General features: G+C 33.8%; 1 protein-coding gene across 1 annotated transcript in view; it reads right to left on the reverse strand.

Annotated features, from left to right (window-relative positions):
- The window catches only part of EYS (eyes shut homolog), a 1,607,944-nt gene that overhangs the window by 1,049,260 nt on the left and 541,265 nt on the right, over positions 1-17,419 (reverse strand). The window contains 1 exon segment of the mRNA XM_045842859.1: positions 16,095-16,216. Coding sequence (XP_045698815.1) covers positions 16,095-16,216 — 122 coding nt within the window.

Genomic DNA, 17,419 nt, shown 5'->3' on the forward strand with positions numbered 1-17,419 from the left:
CATGTGCCCTGACTGGGAATCGAACCTGCGACACTTTGGTTTGCAGCCCATGCTCAATCCACTGAGCTATGCCAGCCAGGGCATGATGTTTCTTTCTCTCTCTCTTTCTCCCTCACTTCCCTCTCTAAAAATAAATAAATAAAAATCATTTTAAAAAGTTATCCTGATGTTACTATGAAGCTATATTAAAAATCCCTCTATTGACCTGGCTGGTAAAGCTCAGTGGATTGAGCATGGGCCTGCAAACCAAAGGGTTGAAGTTCAATTTCCAGTCAGGGCACATGCCTGGGATGCAGGCCAGGTCCCCAGCAAAGCGTACATAAGAGTCAACCACACTTTGATGTTTCTCTCCCTCTCTTTCTCCTTCCCTCCCCCTCTCTCTAAAAACAAATAAATAAACTCTTTAAAGAAAAAATAATCCCTGTACTTTTTCTTCTCCTTGTACGGCTAGGTGTTAATGAGTTTACTATATGATGGACATGCTGATTTTCCACCAGGTAAAGAACATTTTCTTGATTTCTTTTTTTCAGGTTTAAGACTCTATTTTGGAGTAATTTCTCACTGTGTGAGGCTGGATGGGACAAGCTCTCATTATTGTGTAGTGTTTAGATACCAGCATATTAGATACATGGTAGAGGCCTTCAGTAGTCAGAAAACTGAGGAAGCAGCAAAACAGCTGTATCTACTACATGTAGAAGCTACCAGCTCCAGGAATGTTTCTATATTACAACAGGCCTGGATTTATATAGCATAGACTGATTAGTCAAAAGGAGATGAGTGTCTTGATTCCTATATAAATTTTTTCTGATATTAAATTTTGAAAGATAATTCAAACAAATCATTACAGACCAATTTAATCCTAGGCCTCCAAATAAGTCATTCTTAGCTTACTTTTCCAATCATGTAGAAAGAGAGATGACTCCATTCTGGACTAATGATTCTACAGGACAACTTACTTTCTAAATGAGCAGATCCATTTTGGACTATCAATAGAAAACTAAAAGGCATGAGACATGTGAGAACATTTTCCACAATAGTTTTGTGAAGCAGGATATTCCAGTTATTATTTCTTTTGGTAGTAAAATAGCTCACCACTCTATAAAGTAATCAATTACAATATATAATTAAAAGACAATGAAATTATTTAAAAACATAAAAAAATAATTAACTAAGTATAGATTATTGTCAGAAGAGGCACAATTTTAAGTTGGAAATCGATATGCTTTGTTATAAACTTATTTACAATGGATTGACTGTTTCTGGTGCAGTGGGGCTTTATTTTCAGCTATCCACTCCAATACTCCTTTCGGAGCAAAATGAGTTTCTGGTAACAGAGAGAAAGTTTCTTTCCTAGTGTGTGAAAATTTCAAGCTTTCAAGTTTTGAGATTCTGTCTCCATTTAAAAACAACAAAATAATATTTTTTTTAAAAAATTAATGGGATCCATAACTTTTTTAAGATAAAAAAGGAATATATATTGGGTCCTCCCTGGGTATTATACTTATTAATGTTCTGGCATTGTCTTTTGCATATATGTGAGAAGAATTTGCTTTTATTTTATGAATATGCAGGACAGTTTTTATATAAATTGGCCCCATAGGTGGTGATCGATTTGATGCAATCAGAGGTCATCACTGAGAACAAAGGCAGATAGCCCCTAATGCAACCTTTGTCAAGAAAGTGCCAGGAGCCTGTGAAAAGGTCTTAACTATGTAAGTGATGACTTTACTTGGGTTCAGGCTTTCTTTATTCATTAATTGCATGAATAATAAGAAGTAACAGTTATTTTGGGTTCTGACTAATGAAGCCTATCAGTAAGCACCTCAGGCACTGGTCCTATTTGTTTTATTAAATTGAAGGTCTAGAGGGTAGGAAAAATGCCCTCCTTATTTCATTCTTGTCCTCATGATTCTTTGCTCCTATTTACAATCCAAGTAGTTCTAGAAGAATTCACTTGGAACAGTCTTATCTTCTTTTCTCTAAATTAAGCCAAATTCTTTATCTAAGTGAGGAATAAAAGGTTTTCAGGAACAAGTATAAAGGGCACATGGACAAAAACAAGGGGGAGTGGAAATGGGAGGGAGGTGGGAAGGGGTTAGGGGATGGGCTGGGATAGGGGTAAAAGGCAGAAAACTCTACATGAACAACAATTAAAATAAAATTAAATATATATATATAACATTTTTAAAAGATAACATTATGGTAGGCATATATTGATACATAAATTTCTCTAAAATTATATCTGATTGTATAAGGGTTTTTAGATAAACTACTAGACACCAATTTGAAGTTCTGATAGTGTTTTTTTTTTTTTCTAGTATAAGTATTTCCCATGCAATATTCAGACATCTGTATTCCTAATTGCTGCATCTGTCAAACTTGGACTGAATTTATGTTCTAGACCAAGTTAGAGCAAATATTTTATAAAGTATACTTGGAGAGAACTTAGATAACAACTAACTGTGGAAATCTGCCCTAACACATTGAGCATACTCCTGTTCTGTCCAATTGTCCAGCAGTCTGTTCTCAGTTTTTCCTGTTTATCACATTTCCCAGAATCTAGCCATGTTCTGGGTCACTGTTTTCCATATTCATATCATCTCTATTTTTACTAAAGCAAATTTTTTAGTTTTTATTTGTTATTATTATATGAGAGACTCAATCTATATCAGTTTTTTCTAATCTGCTAATATATTTTCCAAGATTCAGGCATATAAAAAGCCTTGACAATATAAATTCCTACCCACAGTGGAGGTGAGGCATATCTTAATATCCTTAATTATATGAAGACTTTGATAAGACTTATGATGATATATTTATGATAAAAATCTTTATTAAAACACAATATAAAAAATAAGAGAAAGTCTTTATAAGTTGATTCTAGGCTCATTATTCAAGATAATTTTGTTTCATTTCTTCTGCTTCATCTAATCTTTTTCTTAAATTCTTCTTATCATATATCCAAGAAAATGTTTACATATTACATATACCACATAACATTTTCTACATTATATTAATTAATAAGTTAATATGGGTGAATATATCTATATTCATTACTCACAGAAAGTAGAATGGTGATGCAGTACCAAATAAATCCACTGTATTCAAAAATACTTTTTAAGATTTTCTGATTGTTATTCTATTACAGTTGTCCCAATTTTTTTCCACCTTTGCCCTCCTCTACCCAGCCAAACCCCCCACTCCCACAGTCAATTCCCATCTACTGTCCATGTCCATGGGTTCATACATGCTCTTTGGTCTCCTCTAGGCTCTGCCTTAAACTAGGGAAAGGTACTTTAACATGTGCATTGTAAAGGCAGTCCTCTGTATATACTTGTTTATTTACTAATATTTCATGGTGATCCCTGCTATGTGCAGATATCTATATAGAAATAATAATGGCATTAATCATAGCTTAGTTTTGAATTGTATGAGTTAGGGCCTTCATTCATTTTGTTCTTTTTTCTCAGGGGCAATAGTAAGAACCAAATTATACTTGGATACTATGAAATAAATTGGAAATGTTTTTGCACATTATATTACTTTGAAAATTTATGTAATTTACCTTAAATTTTGTTTTGGGTTTAGTTAAAATTTGCTGATTTTAAAAGTGTGTTTATTTGGAATGCCAAAATATACTAAAAAATAGACCAAAATTTTAGTATAACTGCAGATGCATTTATTTAAATTAGTCACACAAAAAATCAAAGAAAGACTGGGTGAACAAACAACAGAAATTCATTGATTAACCTTTCTGAATTGGCAAATTTTAAGAAAAGGTCTGTCTGATCTTTATGTTAAGAACAAATACCCCGATAGTTTAAGTGTAGGTATTAGTGTCACTTGAGAGAAGTGACCAGTAGTTCGTATCCTTACAAAATGTTTCAAAGCTTTAGATATATTTTATGTATCTGATTATCGGTATATTTTAACATAGTTCCTAATAATGCAAAAGAGGCTGTATGGGACTTGTTTTTCTCTTATGATTTTTTTCTTATTAAATTGAGTTTTTCTTCAAAATTGAAATTTTTGAGTAAAATTTTAGTTACTATTTTTAAATTTAAAGTCATTCATGTATATATGTATATAATATATCTTCATATATATGTATAGTACATGCATATATTTTCATATATATATGTGTGGATACATATATACAGTACATTTAATAAAAAATCTTAAATGCCAAATTTTAAGAAATGTAATTTTTTAAATTTAAAATGTAAATTATTCAGTAAGGGTACTTCTCTTCACTAAATGGTTCTGGCATTTAAACTTTAATTTGTATAAATAGGTTTTCATACTGTCACCTCAGAAAATTTCTGGATTGAAGTAATTCATTTGATATACTTCTAGTCATCTGAAGGATGGACATTGTACTTCTAAAATCTGTAGCAAGGCAATACATATCTGCTCTGAGAGTTGTGGGACAGCAATTACCAATCTGCAATGTAAATCTAAATATTTCCTCATAGACTCCTCTTACCTCTTGTTATCACAACCAACTCTCATCTTTTTCTTAGTGCCTATTATTGCTGGAGTCCACCAATTTCATGAGGGTGTTTTATGCCCCATAACCTGACTGTTTCTGATTCTGCCCATCTCTCACTGACCAAATGCAAATATCATACCAAGGTCTAAATTGCATTGAACCACAATTACAGGGAGAGAAATCAAAGCTCTGTTCTAGTCCCACAATCAGCATTAGGAAGTTGGATACATTGATGTAAGTTTTAAAGTAATTTGAATCCCCAACTTTAATTCTAGCTCATTCCAATTACTATAATCATTAGCTTCTCATTGAATTACTTGGCCAGGACGAATATCCTATCAAAGAGGAAAGCTGGTGAGCTTATAAGATTGCAAATTATTTTCCATACTGTATATCTAGTTCAGAAATACATCATGCTCTAGTAACCTGCTTATAAGCCTAAGGACTAATGTTCCTGAATTCCATTGCTTTTCTTAGATCCAATGCAAATGTACCTAGATGCTCTAAGTTTCCCTCATTGCATTTCTCCTAATGAAATAATTGCACCTTTCCTAACCAACATTCCCTTTGCAATTCTGGTTATTTGCTAAGCTTTAGCAATACCCATGGAAGGATAATTCTTAGCCTATACCAGGCTGCTTACAGCATTAAGGTTCCAGTTTATCTTGGATATAATTAGTACCTAAAATTCTACCCAAATCTTACAGAAAATTTTCAGCTGGCTAGCAAGAGGTTGGCATGATAACCTTAAATTCCAACTACTTTAACAAGCATTACATTGTAATTTAGTAAAATTTGCATATTCTGGAAAAAATCCCTAAGGTCCTATTTTGTTCAATAGCCTTTCAAATCATTCCTCAGCAATGTTCCTTATGGGGTCAGCCTGTTCTTTCTGAACCAATGTCATCTATAATAGGCATATATCCTTGATGACTAGGACTGCTGAAAGTGCTTATCAAAACTAGCTGATGATAGCACTTTTTCCTTAAAAAAGTTCCTACTTGAGAAAGAAATGTTTAGCATCCTACCAATATTCATTCTAAATTTACATTTTATAATTCTACCTATAAATTCTCCTCAGCTCCAGTTATTCTGCACATGAGAGGCCAATGCTTAAATTTTAGTCACCTGTTGATAGATCATTCCCTCAATCAACCTGTCCTCCCATCACCTCCTAGGATGCCTTTCAGTGTAAGCTTCCAGTACAGATGAGCATTGGCTGAGCACTCAGGGCTCTGTACTTGAGGTTTATAACCAGGAACTTACACTGTGGCTGTGAGTTTCTCCAGGCAGCTTCCAGTAAATGTGGGTAGCCTAGTATTTATGCATTATGGTTCTGCTTGTGAATCTGCCGTGGAGTATTTTAAAAATACAACGACTCAGCCCTCATGTTCTATTTACTAAATCAGAATTCCCAGGAGGTAAGTTTAAAGTAAACATGTATTTTTAGAAATGACACAGGTGGTTATGATTTATTCTGGACTCAGAAATACTGATTTACTCTTAAGATTCTTGTCCTCCTCAGTTTCTTGAGTTTTATGGGCAACTGAACTCAAGCTCTGATATTTTCAGAGATGCAGCAAGGTTTAGGACCAAAAAAGAATCTTGAGAGGCGTGTGATCTGCAGACCTGTCTTAAGGCATAAATACATGTGTGTACATATACATATACACATGTATATATGTATTACTGTGTAACCATAAGAAATCTGCTTCATTTCTATGAGCCTTATGTTTTTCTTTACAAAATACATCTTCTTTGATGTAGCAGTGAACAATAAAAGAATCTTGGAAGACACACAGCACCACAGAAAATGAGTAAGATCCACATTTTCTGACAATTAGCTCTGGATTGTATATATTTAAAAAAATACAAGATCAGAAATATCACTCTAGTCTTATATTTATATATATATATTTAAATATATAATAATATATTTATTATATATTTAATAATAATAATATATTTAATATTATTTGATATATTTGATATTATTATTTAATATTAATATTATTTTAATATATTTAATATATTTATATAATAATATATTTCTACATATTTAATATATTTGCATATAAATATGTTTATAAATATATAAATATATGTGTGTGTATATATGTTTTATATATGTTCATATATTCATTCACATATCCATGCCAATCACATTGGTCTCTTTTGAGTTTTAGTTTCAGATTTTTTTTAACTATGAAGGGTACATTTTTTGTCTCTCCTTTAAGCACTGCAGTTAGGTGGGGTTTTTTCTGCTCTGAGAGGGCAGAGAAGGCCAATTTAAATCAGATGAGATTTGGGTGGAGTTAACCAGATTAAAGGCTTGATGCCTAGAGATTAGGCTAAAGTGGTTTTGCTTTGTGTCTGTCAGACATGGAGCCTTTCACCAGATGTGGAGCAAACACACAGTTTTAAAGGGTGGCCCCAGAGCCCCAACAGCCTGGGGTGATGCAAAACAAAAGTTATCACCAGCTGTGAATCTCTAGGATCTTGGCACGAGTACAGACTTTATGGGTTTCTCTTTTTTTTTTTTTTTAGGAACAAGTGAATTTTTTAAAATTTATTTATTTATTTTTAGAGAGAGAAGGGAGGAGAAAGAGAGAGAGAGAGAGAAACATCAATGTGCGATTGCTGGGTGTCATAGCCTGCAACCCAGGCATATACCCTGACTGGGAATCAAACCTGTGACACTTCTATGGGTTTCTTACTCATGAGAAAGTCTAACAATAGTTAAAGAGACATACATAAAGACTTGAGTGTTCATTCATCCATTCATTCTTTCATTCTTTATTTCCTTTCTCTTTTTCCCTCTGTCTCTCCACAATTGAGTCATCATCAACATCATCATCATCATCACCATTATCAAACATTCATTATCGAACATGGTATGTGTTTGTTAATCATATATGGCAGGCACTAGGTTAAGCATTTTACATACAGTATCTCATTTAATCTTCATAACAATCTGCAAAGTGGCTGCTATTAACTTATGCATTATTAAAATGAACTGATTGAGGCTTAGAAAGATTAAGTGATTTACACAAGGTTAAATGACTTAACACTAGTAAAGACAAAAGCCATCTTTCTAAAAAGCACATTCCATTTTGAATGTGCGGTCTTTTTGTCTTAAAGGGCATGGGCATGCAACAAAATTTCACCCTACTATAATCAAGGTGATGCCACAGGTCACTCTGTATTATTCCAAAACAAAGTTGTCTATCAAGTTATAAATAAGCAGTATATCTGCTGGCTCTAATTTGTGTGTATGTATGTGTATGTATGTATATGTGTGTGTGTGTGTGTACATAGTAATTGACATGAATTCCAGAACTTGATCTTTAAAAAGCTCTTAATTTCTGTTTAAATTAGGGCAATTGGCAGAGCACTATAGAAAACAGACACATTCTCTTTTCTTGTATGTACACACATATGTGCATGCACATTTCCACATATGCTTGTTTCCACAAGCGTATGTGTGTGTGTGTATATATATATATATATATATATATATATATATATATATATACACACTTCCATTCCTAATTCAAAATTTTCTAAAATTTTCACTATTGATGAATTCCTCACAGGCAAACAGGAAATTGGGATGATGTAGAGTTCAAAGGGATGACATAATGGCATTTTTAAATGATGGAGATGAGGGATTACTCTCCTTGACCACTGTTCTTGTCATTTAAAAAATTGTTGAAGAAGCCCTGGCTGGCATAGCTCAGTGGATTGATCATGGGCTGCGAACCAAAGCATTGCAGGTTCAATTTACAGTAAGGGTACATGCCTGGGTTGTGGGCCAGGTCCCCAGTGTGGGCCATATGAGAGGCAACCACACATTGATGTTTCTCTCTCTCTCTTTCTTCTCCCTTACCCTCTCTAAAAAAAATAAGTAAATAAAATCTTTTAAAAAATCTAAAAAAAATTGTTGAAGAAAACCTATTTTTTCTGAAGGAAAATGTGATTTTCCTCTTATTATCTTCTTAAAAACAATATATGAACACAAGATAGCCCTTTTTAGAAAAGTCTCATATAGACTTAATCAATAAAAAATGCATCTATTCAAATGGCAGAAAGAAAGCTTTCTGGAAAAATATAAAGTTACTGTGGACTGAACTATTCAATAAATTCTCAGAAATAAATTGGGAAGCCTAGAGTTGAGTTCTAGTTCTGGTTATAGAAGTATACAAATAATAAAGAAAAAGTACAGTGTTTGTATTGAAACAAATTGAAGCTAAATTTGTCTCATAAATCTTTGAAAATAAACCCATTTGTTGATGTATGTTGGCTAATACTGAGAGTGGAAATGATACTTGATAAGTTCTAAACAATTTTTAAGCTGGATGATTTCTGGGAACTGTCCATTTTTATTAGCGAGTCTCAAAATAAAATTCCTTTCACTGGTCTGTTACGTTCTCACACAATAGTTATGAAATTCAATACTGCTCCATAGACTCCTTAAACTTTAAAATTTAGCCATCAGTAAATCTCACTTTTCTATAATGAAGGATCTTATAATAAGAAAGAAGGGACAATGTGTCTGAGCCTCAAGAATAAATTTCACAAATCCAAAGTACTAATTTCTTTTCTCAGGTGAATCAACAAATCTTTCTTAATTCTGTCTATTTTTACTTTGCATATAAATTTTTAAGTTTTGATTATTTGTATCAAGGCTGGCCTACAGTATTCTAAAAATGATTAGTGGGGAAAACCTTGGTGCTCCAGAAAGACATATAAACTATTATCAAATAGACAATTGAGAATAATATATTTGAAGCATTAAAGAGGTTAACAGGTGATGAACTAAAATTCTGTATTAGTCATGGATTATACAAGGAAAACAAGTCTATAATCTGTATTGTAGAAAGGATAGAAAATTAACATCCATTATAATGAACCACTTTCATAAATGTATTGTTAATTTACTTCCAAAAAATTCTGAAAGTAAGGATCTATGTAATGAAAAGTAAAGATCTGGGTAATAAAAAAATTAAGTAGATTTATTCTACAAAGACGAAAGTAGTCTGTTTAGAATGTACAGGACCAAAGGATTTTATTTTGTCTTACTTAATTCTTGCAGCATCTCTGTTATCTGGGTTTGGTTATTAGCTCATATATCACAATTAAGATTAAATTTATGTCTATATATTCAATACTGAAAAAGTTGCAATTAATCAGTTTAATCAGAAGTCTTTACTGAACTTTTGGGATATCATTACAATCAATAATTGATTATTTTTAATACTATCAAAATGATATGAACTATTATACCCAGCCTCTATGAAAAGCTATAATTTCATGAAAGAATTTTCTGATGAGTAATGTCAACATATGAAGAGAGTGATACTTCACTAAGTTATTACAAGTGAGGAGAAAACAATATATTATTATCTCCCTCATACAAGGATTGGAATGGGAAAGTTGGATTAATTTCCTTTGTATTAAAAACAAAAGCACTGAAACAAGTGGAAGAATCTAAAAGAGAAGAGTACTTTTAAATAGAAGATGCAATGAAATATGCTGCTAAAAACTCAAGGGATAAGTTGTTCAGTTTTTCAGATCATCTTTTGTTTCTCTTTTAAGGTGATAAATTGCAAGTAATCAGCACATATGAAATATAAACCCCTGTGCTCCATCCCCAATATCACAGAAGTTTAAAGCTAGAAAGTGCCGTCTATTGTAGGTATCTAGTGCAGCAATTCTTGAATAGAAGTACACATCAAAATCAGAAGAGATTATAAATTACCCAGGTGTCCGAATCTATCTACTGAATCAGAATTTTAAGCATGTGTGTTTTAAAAGGCAAACTCCTAGTTAAGAATAATTAAGTCCAACTCTTTCATTTTATTGTAGAAACTGATCACCCAGCTCAAAAAAAAAAAACAAAAACAAAAACGTGCTTATATATATTTTGGTACTAAAATAAAATGGAAAGCTATCCTTAAATTAAAGAATAGTGCCACATATTGTTAAGTTGAATGAATATTTTAGAAATCCTTCATTTTATGTTTTTAAGAAGTTTAGTGACTTGTAGTAAGTCATAGAACAGATCCATATCAAAGCCAGACAATCTCCAATGGTCTCTCTACTGTTTTAAGTGGATAAAACTTACAAGACCTTTAACCTAGCAAAGTTAAAAAAATAGTAAGAAAAACTCATTTTTTGAGGTTCACTATTTCAGATGATATTATAGAATCTATAGGATCGATGACTTCAAAACAATTTTGGTATGTATAGAACACAGCCATAGTAAAGGTTATATGTAAGAGCTAAGACATTTGAGGCTTGACAAATTTTGTCATATTCCTACATAACAGAGATTATTGAGAATAATCTCTGAGATTATTATTGAGAATAATCTCTGTTACCATCTTCTTTTACTACCAAAATTAAAATTAATTTTTTCCATTAAGGAATATTTAGACAATTCTCTGTGTTTTGAGAATTCTGAAGCTCCCAAACTCTGAGCCAAGGCAGATTCTATGTATTAGTATCCACCAAAAGACATTAAGTACATCTTCATGAAGAGAGAGCACATGAAAGGAATGAAGTTTTTTGTATTTGGACAGAGAACAGTGGGACTGAATCCACACTGATGATGTATTTGAAATCCTAGAGAGAGAGTAGAACCTGAGGTTTTAGTGGTTCCAAGTGGGTATGCAGAAGGGACAACTGAGGCTTCACCACTGATTAGCTAAGCACCATGAAGTCTAGAGGTGTAGAAGATCCTGGGAGCCAAATATGATATGAAAAGGATTGGAATCATTTGGCAGTTTAAGCTGTCTCTGAAAGGAGCATGGGGATGACACAACAAGCATTTTGGTAGCAGCCAAAATGAAGTGCGAGCAGGGCTGTTCCCTTGTTATCCAGCTTTTACTCTATAATCCCACAGGGAGGGAATGGGCAACTCTCAAATGACTAACATGGATTTTTCAATCATATAGTGGTGAAAGCAAAGGCAGTTCTATTTTTTTACCAGAAAGAATATCAATTCAGTTTGGTTATTGTACCCGAGAGTTAGGGAGAAAATTTATATCTGTAGTATGCCAGTACATATACTGTATATAAATTTTAACATAGCTGTATATGAAAAAAACCTCTTCTTTCCTCATGTTAGTTCTACTGCACTATTTTAGTATCTCCTGCTGTTATCAAAATTAAGCATTCATTATTCATATAAGAAACAGAGGAAAATGAAAGTAAAATGAGAGAGAAAATACCAGAATAATTTGATCATGCATATTTAAATAACTACAAAGAGATAGTTATTCACAAATATGCTTAAGAAGTTACGTAAAGGAATAAATGTTATCCTATCCATTCTTAACATTTGTATCTCATTTTGTGCTGAGCATCAGAAATTTCCTGTTTCTCATTATTTTCTTATGTTTAGTGAACTCTAAAGAAAGGAAAAGAAGAAAACTAGCTCATTGTTACAAAATACTTCTCATTCTGATTTCAAAGTCTTTTGATTTTTTGCTTTTTATTTAAACTCACATTCATGATGTCACATATAATCATAAGGAAATGCTGCAAATGTGTGGATGTTAGTTTAAAGCTGCACCATACCAAGTTCAATGAAGAAGCAAGCCTCATGTCTGTGGTATTACCTAAATTAGCCTGGAGAGTACAACCCATACAAAAAGCAGGCTGCTGACTCTTGTAGCCAAATGTGAGTCCCTTGCAGATTGAGAAAAATAATTTTTCTGTTTATCCCAAGATTTTTCCAGGAACACCACACTCCAAACCTTTCTTTTCTCTCCCACTTCAAAGCCTTAAACATCTCACGATTTGTGTTTTACCAATGAGTTGGTGAAAGAAAGCAAATAATGACACTCAAATTGGGCCTTGCTTTATTTTGAAATTGTGACTTTTTGTTTTGCAATGATTTTTGTTTCAATTTATTGTTATACAGTGTATTATTTGCTCAATTATGCACTATTTATTCCTATACAAAAATGGAATATTTATCATAACATAAATTTGCTAGTTAACTTAGCAGGCTTAGCACTCAAATCCTACATATTTCAAAGGAAGGACTGGCTTTCAGAAGGTAACCTCTGAGTCTCAGAATATCCTGACTGGTATCAGTGTGGCCTAATCCCGGACACCCTCGACTATGCCAACTGGTTTTGTTAATGATGTGATTTACAGTGAAAGCCTGTTTTTTAAACCTGGGCTTTGGACTGTGCTCTATCAGTTTAAACACTGCAGAAGCTGAAGACACGTTTCCTGAAATCCATGCCCTGTGCATGACCCGAGTAAAAACCCTGAACACTGGGGCTTTTATCACTCACTTATGAGTGAGCTTCCTGATTGTCAACACTTCAGTCTCGATGTCCCACATCATGTTTGAGAGATTTAAGTGCTGTGTACACATCTTATGAGGAGGAGACACCTGAAGCCTGTACGTGGTTCCTCCATGGCTGGCCTTCATGCCTTTCTTTCTGCTACTTTCAATCTATCACAACAGTGTGGTGATTGTGGGGTGGGGGGAGGGGTAGAAGTGAAAGTGAGTATAAAAGGAATAAATGGTAATGGAAAAAATCAATAAAAATAAATTTTAAAAATAAAAATAAGTTACTTTTTATTGCTAGAAACCTCAACTTTGAATTTTCTGACTCCTAGTTAATCACACAAACTGAAGGGAATGTTGGGGCCCCAGACACAATACCTAAAGGCTACCAAATGCTTTGAACATTCTTTAACTTTTAAACATGTTGTTGTTTCCATAACGTCTTTTCTTAGAAGTGTATCACCAATTGAATGATGTTTGTCTTATAATTGATATATGAATTGTGCTTAGGAGTTTAGTAATTTCAATCATCTCCTTTTATAATATACTTAAGTCAATTAATAATATATGATAATCTAGTTGGTGAATGTTATTTAGAGATTTAATTTGCTTTTCAACCTTGCTGCTTTCAGCTTTGTTGCTTTATTCTTTCTCCTCCAACTTTATGGAGGTATAATTGACAAAGTGCACAAAATGATTATTTCACATATATACACATTATGAAAAAATTTCAACTAAATATGAATATTTAATAAGGTTAATTAATGCACAGATCACCTCACATAATGACCTTTTAGTGTGTGTCATGAGCATGCTTATGATCTACTCTCTTAGAAAATTTCAAATATGCAGTAGAGTCTTATTAAATATAATTACTATTCTGTCTATTAGATGCCCAGGACTTATTCATCTTATGGCTGAAGACCTGTACCTTTTGATCTGCATCCCTATTTAACCCAAACCCCAGCTGCTGGTAACTACTGTTCTACACTCTGGTTCTATGAGTTCCACCTAATATTAATTCTTATTTTTTAATCCCTATTATATAATTTTTGAAAGTATGAGGCAAGATTTTAAATTAATACTAGTCTAAAGTTAGTCTGCATAACTTCTCACTGGCAATTTATAAAATGGATAAATGAGAGAATTCCATACTTGGAAGCTCTATTATTTGAAGTTGCAGCCCTTAACTTTTCAAATGATTGGCATAATGTTACTCAGAGAAGTTGTGACAAGGTCAGGGTTGGAACCTGAGTCTTATAATTTGGGGTATAAGGCTCTTTCTGCTATAATAAATTCCTATTGCTGAAGTTATAGCTGAAATCATAGACTAAAATAAAGTTTAATCACATTATGGAAATTAGATGGTTTACCTGCAAGTAAAAGGGACTCTAATTCAAGACATGTTTAAAAATTGGCCATAAGTAATCTCACATAATTAGATCCAAAGGTTGGGCAGGCACCTGGGGCAGGGGACTGGTGTGTGGGCGGGGGGGGGGTTCAAGCAGTTCAACAACTGATCAAAGGCCAGGTTTCTTCTGTCTCTCAGCTCTGCTACCTTCAGAGTCACTGATTATTAAGCAGAACTTCACTCCTGTCCTTAGGGTCTGAAAATAGCAACAGCAATTACATGTATAAATTCCAGATATTAGAAGGTTATTATTTTTTACCTGCATCCTACTTGCTTTCCCTAGAAATAACTCCAATCTCATCTCAAAAATCAGCATAGCATCTCATACCCATTCTTACAGAAACCTCCAAAAGTGAACGGGATTAGCATGACTGACTTACACAAAGCATCTGATATGAATTAAGATGAGGCATCAGGACCACTACACACGTCAAAAGGGTAGTTGGATAACTAACGGACCATCTCTGTTTCTTGTAGGAGACTGTTCTGCATGGTGTCTGGGAGATGCACAGGACCCATGCCCATAGATAGGTTCTTCCATGGGGAATCAGGCCTGCAATGTACCTAGGACACTATGAATCTTGCTTTTTGCTAAAACTCCCTCACCTTGAATTGAGGACATTTACTGCAAAGTCCTAACTTCCTAAAATCCATGCTAAACCTTCCAAAGATGAGTGTAACTAGTTCAACCACTTTTGCCTTTTCATTTGCAAATATCCCTCTTCTGTGATGTGATTAGCAGCATTGGCTCCTTTGTTTTCTGTAAAAGGTAACCACCTAAAGTGAACCTGTGCATAGTAAATGAGAACCACCATGTAATGGGTGGAGAAACCCAATAAAGGCCTGTCATGGTAGAGGCCTCAGCTTTTGCTTCCCTTGAGAGAAAAGTCATGCTGTCCCTTTTCCTACACCAGACTCAGTAGTCCGTATGGATGTCTCATTTCATCCATAATGACATGGACACTGCGGGCCAGTGTCTGCATCAGTTTCTAAACATAGCTATCCAAACATTAGTTATAATTCTTCATTTAGGTGTCTGCCTTCCTTGTGGGAAAGACGCAATTTGCCACAAATGACACTTTCATTATAAAAACAAATACTGAGAGTACACTGATGGTCAAAATAAGAACATGAAAAGAAATATGTTTTGCAAAGCATTTTTTCTAACTTCAACTAGTGTAGTCCTTTTGTGAAAATGGGCCCTGTTGCTAAAGAATAGACTACAAACCTGTACTAGCATTGCAGCATTAACCTGTGTTGTCTGCTATTTATCTTCTGAAGCCAGTCAGTGAATCCACCTTGAGTAGATGTTTTTTATGTCAGACTTTCTGAAAAATGAGAAGCCCAAGGGGATCCCATTGATTTGCCAACTGTGTCAGTCCATTTAAGGCAGAGTAGCACATGCTTATGACAAAGGCAGTGACAAATGGATATGTATTGAAGGGACAGCAACAACCCAGAGATATGAAGAAAACAATGAAAGCATACAGCATGAGATGAAAATCAAAATAAAATTCAAGATTATATATTCTGTGTGTGCACACAATACCTTAAGTTAGGTAAAACTAGGTGCTTGTGTGAAAACAATACTTTTCAGAATAATTTCTGAAATATTACAAAAATTCAATATTGCCAAGAGTTGTAAAATCAGAGTGAATGATTCATTTTATTTATATCAACCTATATATAATAGTGAATAGAACATTTTTTACAACTAAGTAAAAAAAATACTGCTTGAGCTTCCATTTTCTATTCTAATAAGTATTTGTATGTATTTATACATATTAAAAAGCCACCTAGACCACAGTTAATTATATTTGTAGCAGTTAATTTATGCTAGCACACATTAAGATATATTAATAATATTCATTGATACTAACAGGAAGCGGATCTTTGCAGGGAGAATCGTGCTCACAGGCATTCGGGATGCAGCCATCAGGGTCCCGTTCCCATCTCAGGTGCACAGAGCCCAGATGGCACAAGCAGGGGAAGCCAGCAACCACTGAAAACAACAGAAGGGAGAAAATGCTTAACATTTCTTTAATCATGATATAATTAATATTAATTACTCTGAAGAATGTCATGCTCGTCTGAATGCATTCTACTTTTTAATAAAAAACTGAATTCTTACAAAACTCTATTACACAATTCTCTACAATATTTTCTAAACAGCACTCAGTTCTATTTAACTTCAAAACTTCAATGATTTATTTGTTTATTTATTGTGTGTCAACTATTTGTATTTATTTTTAAATCATTTTTTATTGTTAATTTATTAATTTTCCTAATTTTTCCCCCTTTGCCCTCTCCCGCCCACCCCACCTCCTGCTCCCACAGTCAATCCCCACACTGTTGTCCATGTCCATGGGTCACTCATACATGTGCTTTGACTATTCCCTTCCCCTTTTTTCACACAAAATTCTCCTCCCCTCTTGCTCTGGTCACTTTCAGTATCAGAATATTCACAATGAACATTTGGTAACAATTGTAAAGTAACAATAAAAACATCCAGTTTTCTTTCTCTTTCTCTCTTTTTTTGTCAGTTAACAATATCTATGATCAATAGTTTACTATTGTATCCATTAACTTTCCCAGATGGTTTTAGGTTTAATAAACAGCAAGTTAAGTGGTTGTTAAAGCTCCTTGTGTGACAAGGTACATTAAAGTACATGGAAATCTAAAAGTTGATTTTGAACCACTTAAGCCTTTGTTCAAAAGAGCTTTCACATTTCATCACAATCTTTTAAAAGTAATGATCAGAATATGTCCCCTATTTTATCATCAATGGAATGGAAAAAGAAGAGGCTCTGAAGCATCTCAAGGAAATGGTGACAGCATGGATTGCCCTTAGAACAGACATAGATTTATAGCTGCTCCTAGTTATTCCCTGGATTCTACTTATTCCTGAGATTTACCATCTAATCTACACTGCCACCCTGGCTCTGTGCAAGTACCAGCCATCACTCTCATTAAATGCTTAGATCCTTGGAGGAAAGAGCATTTTCAATGTAATGTGAGGTACTTAGCTGCCGTCTAGATTTCTGCAGCCATGCTTCTGTATAGCACAGGTAACTGGGGCCTCTAAGGAGAGCAAGTCAGCCCATGGCCCTCAAAAAGAGAGAAGGGAGACAAGAATTGGCAGCTCTTTAGACAGGATTTTATTTCTGTTTTACATTTTTCATTTAACATCCATTTTTTTACATCT

The sequence above is a fragment of the Phyllostomus hastatus genome, unplaced genomic scaffold, assembly GCF_019186645.2.
Source record: "Phyllostomus hastatus isolate PE091 unplaced genomic scaffold, TTU_PhHast_1.1 phas_contig_40, whole genome shotgun sequence".
NCBI lineage: Eukaryota > Metazoa > Chordata > Mammalia > Chiroptera > Phyllostomidae > Phyllostomus > Phyllostomus hastatus.